Source organism: Amphimedon queenslandica, unplaced genomic scaffold (assembly GCF_000090795.2).
Source record: "Amphimedon queenslandica unplaced genomic scaffold, v1.1 AMPQUscaffold_13320, whole genome shotgun sequence".
Taxonomy (NCBI): domain Eukaryota; kingdom Metazoa; phylum Porifera; class Demospongiae; order Haplosclerida; family Niphatidae; genus Amphimedon; species Amphimedon queenslandica.
The window spans coordinates 128,808-130,787 of NW_003546444.1; the positions used below are offsets into that span (position 1 = coordinate 128,808).

Here is a 1,980-nt window from a genome sequence, read left to right on the forward strand (position 1 = left end):
GTTGATCAGTAATTGATAAATGGCTCTTGTGTTGTCTCCCTACATTTATAGCGCCTTTGAACCTAAAGATATCAGCCTAGACATCACGTTTGACACAAATAGACGTTACAGCAACTTATTAACTCTATTTCTCTCCCCCTCCTCTCTCTCTCTCTCTCTCTCTCTCTCTCTCTCTCTCTCTCTCCCTCTCCCTCTCTCTTTCTCTCTATCATTTAGGTTATTCTTAATTCAATGCATAAGTACCAGCCTAGGATCCACGTGGTCCGAGCTAATGATGAGAAATCACTTACACTGGACGAAGGGAGCGACAGCCTTAGTACACACATTTTCCCTGAGACACAGTTCATGGCTGTGACTGCCTACCAGAACCAACAGGTAGACTATGTGGCTTTTAATAATGAAAATAATGCAATTATTATTAGTAATTTTATTTAATAATTTTTGTCATTTTATAATAATTTGATTTTACACAGACGTGCATGTGCATATGGTCACATGTGCCAAGGATAATTGGTTATTGTAATTACATTTGCCTTCTTCCCTATACTACATGCTCCAGTCCAGAAATTGCTACATGCATGTACATCCTGCCATGCTTGACTATATTCTTTTATACACTCTTAGATCTAGAGGGAGTTTAGGAGACTTTAATCTCCCATATTTGGTCTAAGTCTCCTGAAATATCCCATTTTACAGCTTTGAAAGTCTCTCATATTTAGCCTAATTCTCTTTAAGTTTCCCATTTTTAGTAAAATAGGACACTCCCAAGATTTAGTTCTTGATCTACATGTAGCAATGGAGGCAATCCTTTTCTTTTATTTATTTTATTATATTTTATTTATTTTATTTCTTATTCTATTCTCCAAAGGTCACACAATTGAAAATAGAGTATAATCCTTTTGCAAAAGGTTTCAGAGGCTCAGAACTCTCCGGCAGAAGGTAAGAGAATTAAAGAACAAGCTGCATGAGAGAAAGCTAGCATAAGGGATTATTAATGTATTGATCTGTTAGTGTTAATACTACATGAAATGACAGCTAGGCCTTGGTGTAGTAATTATAGCTATGTGAAGTGAAGCTGGCAAAAAGAGAATAAAACAAATAATAATATTAATAATAATAATAATAATAATAATAATAAACTATGTACAAAAACAATGATAAGACATAGCTTTCACACCATTGTCTGTGTATTGAATGCACTGCTGTTCGTGATTTATACACAGCAGTAATAATGATAATAATAATGATGATAATAATAGTAATAATGATGTAATAATAGTTGCCTTGTATTTGTTATTTATGTGTAAATATTATTCTTGGAAGTTGTTTTCTAACAATGTTTGAAGATGTGTCTAGTCTAAGACTTTGTTTGTCTGTTGTGTTGTCCTTTGTCCTCCAAATGCAACAATTTCCATAAGCAAATTGAAAATACGAGGAATATTGGAATATCAAAAAAGAAGGGGAAATATAATATAGAGGAGGAAATAGAGTCGGGGGTAGAATAAGAGTGTGTATTATTTTTTTAATGAATGTTACATTGGAATGAATTATCATATATATATATATATATATATATATATATATATATATGTACTCTTTCATTTTAACGCACTGCAGTGTCCCATACATGCACTGTGGCTTTGTGCTTGTGTAAACTGACCGCCCACAGTACATACTTGTTGAATGTGTGGCTCCACCCTAACATATATCATTTATAACACACCGTCTCGTGCTATATGGCTTTTATAAGGACCTCACCATCGGGCTCCGCCCTCGGGCTCAGTCCTTATAAAATCCATATAGCACTCACCGGTGTGTTATAAATATTACATATATATATATATATGTACTCTTTCATTTTAATTATGCTTATGCTTTACTCATATCTCTCTCCCTCCCTCTCTCTCTCCCTCCCTTCCTCCCTCCCTCTCTCTCTCTCTCCCCTTTTCTAGTGATCAAGGCTACGACTGTAATCCTTAT

General features: G+C 34.6%; 1 protein-coding gene across 1 annotated transcript in view; it reads left to right on the plus strand.

The window, feature by feature from the left end:
- Window positions 1–943, plus strand: part of LOC100634401 (T-box transcription factor TBX5-A-like) — a 6,766-nt gene extending 5,823 nt beyond the window's left edge. Inside the window, exons 7-8 of the mRNA XM_019998430.1 lie at window positions 217–375; window positions 869–943. Of these exons, the coding sequence (XP_019853989.1) occupies window positions 217–375; window positions 869–943 (234 nt within the window). The remainder of the gene's footprint in view (window positions 1–216; window positions 376–868) is intronic.
- The last annotated feature ends 1,037 nt before the right edge of the window (window positions 944–1,980 follow it).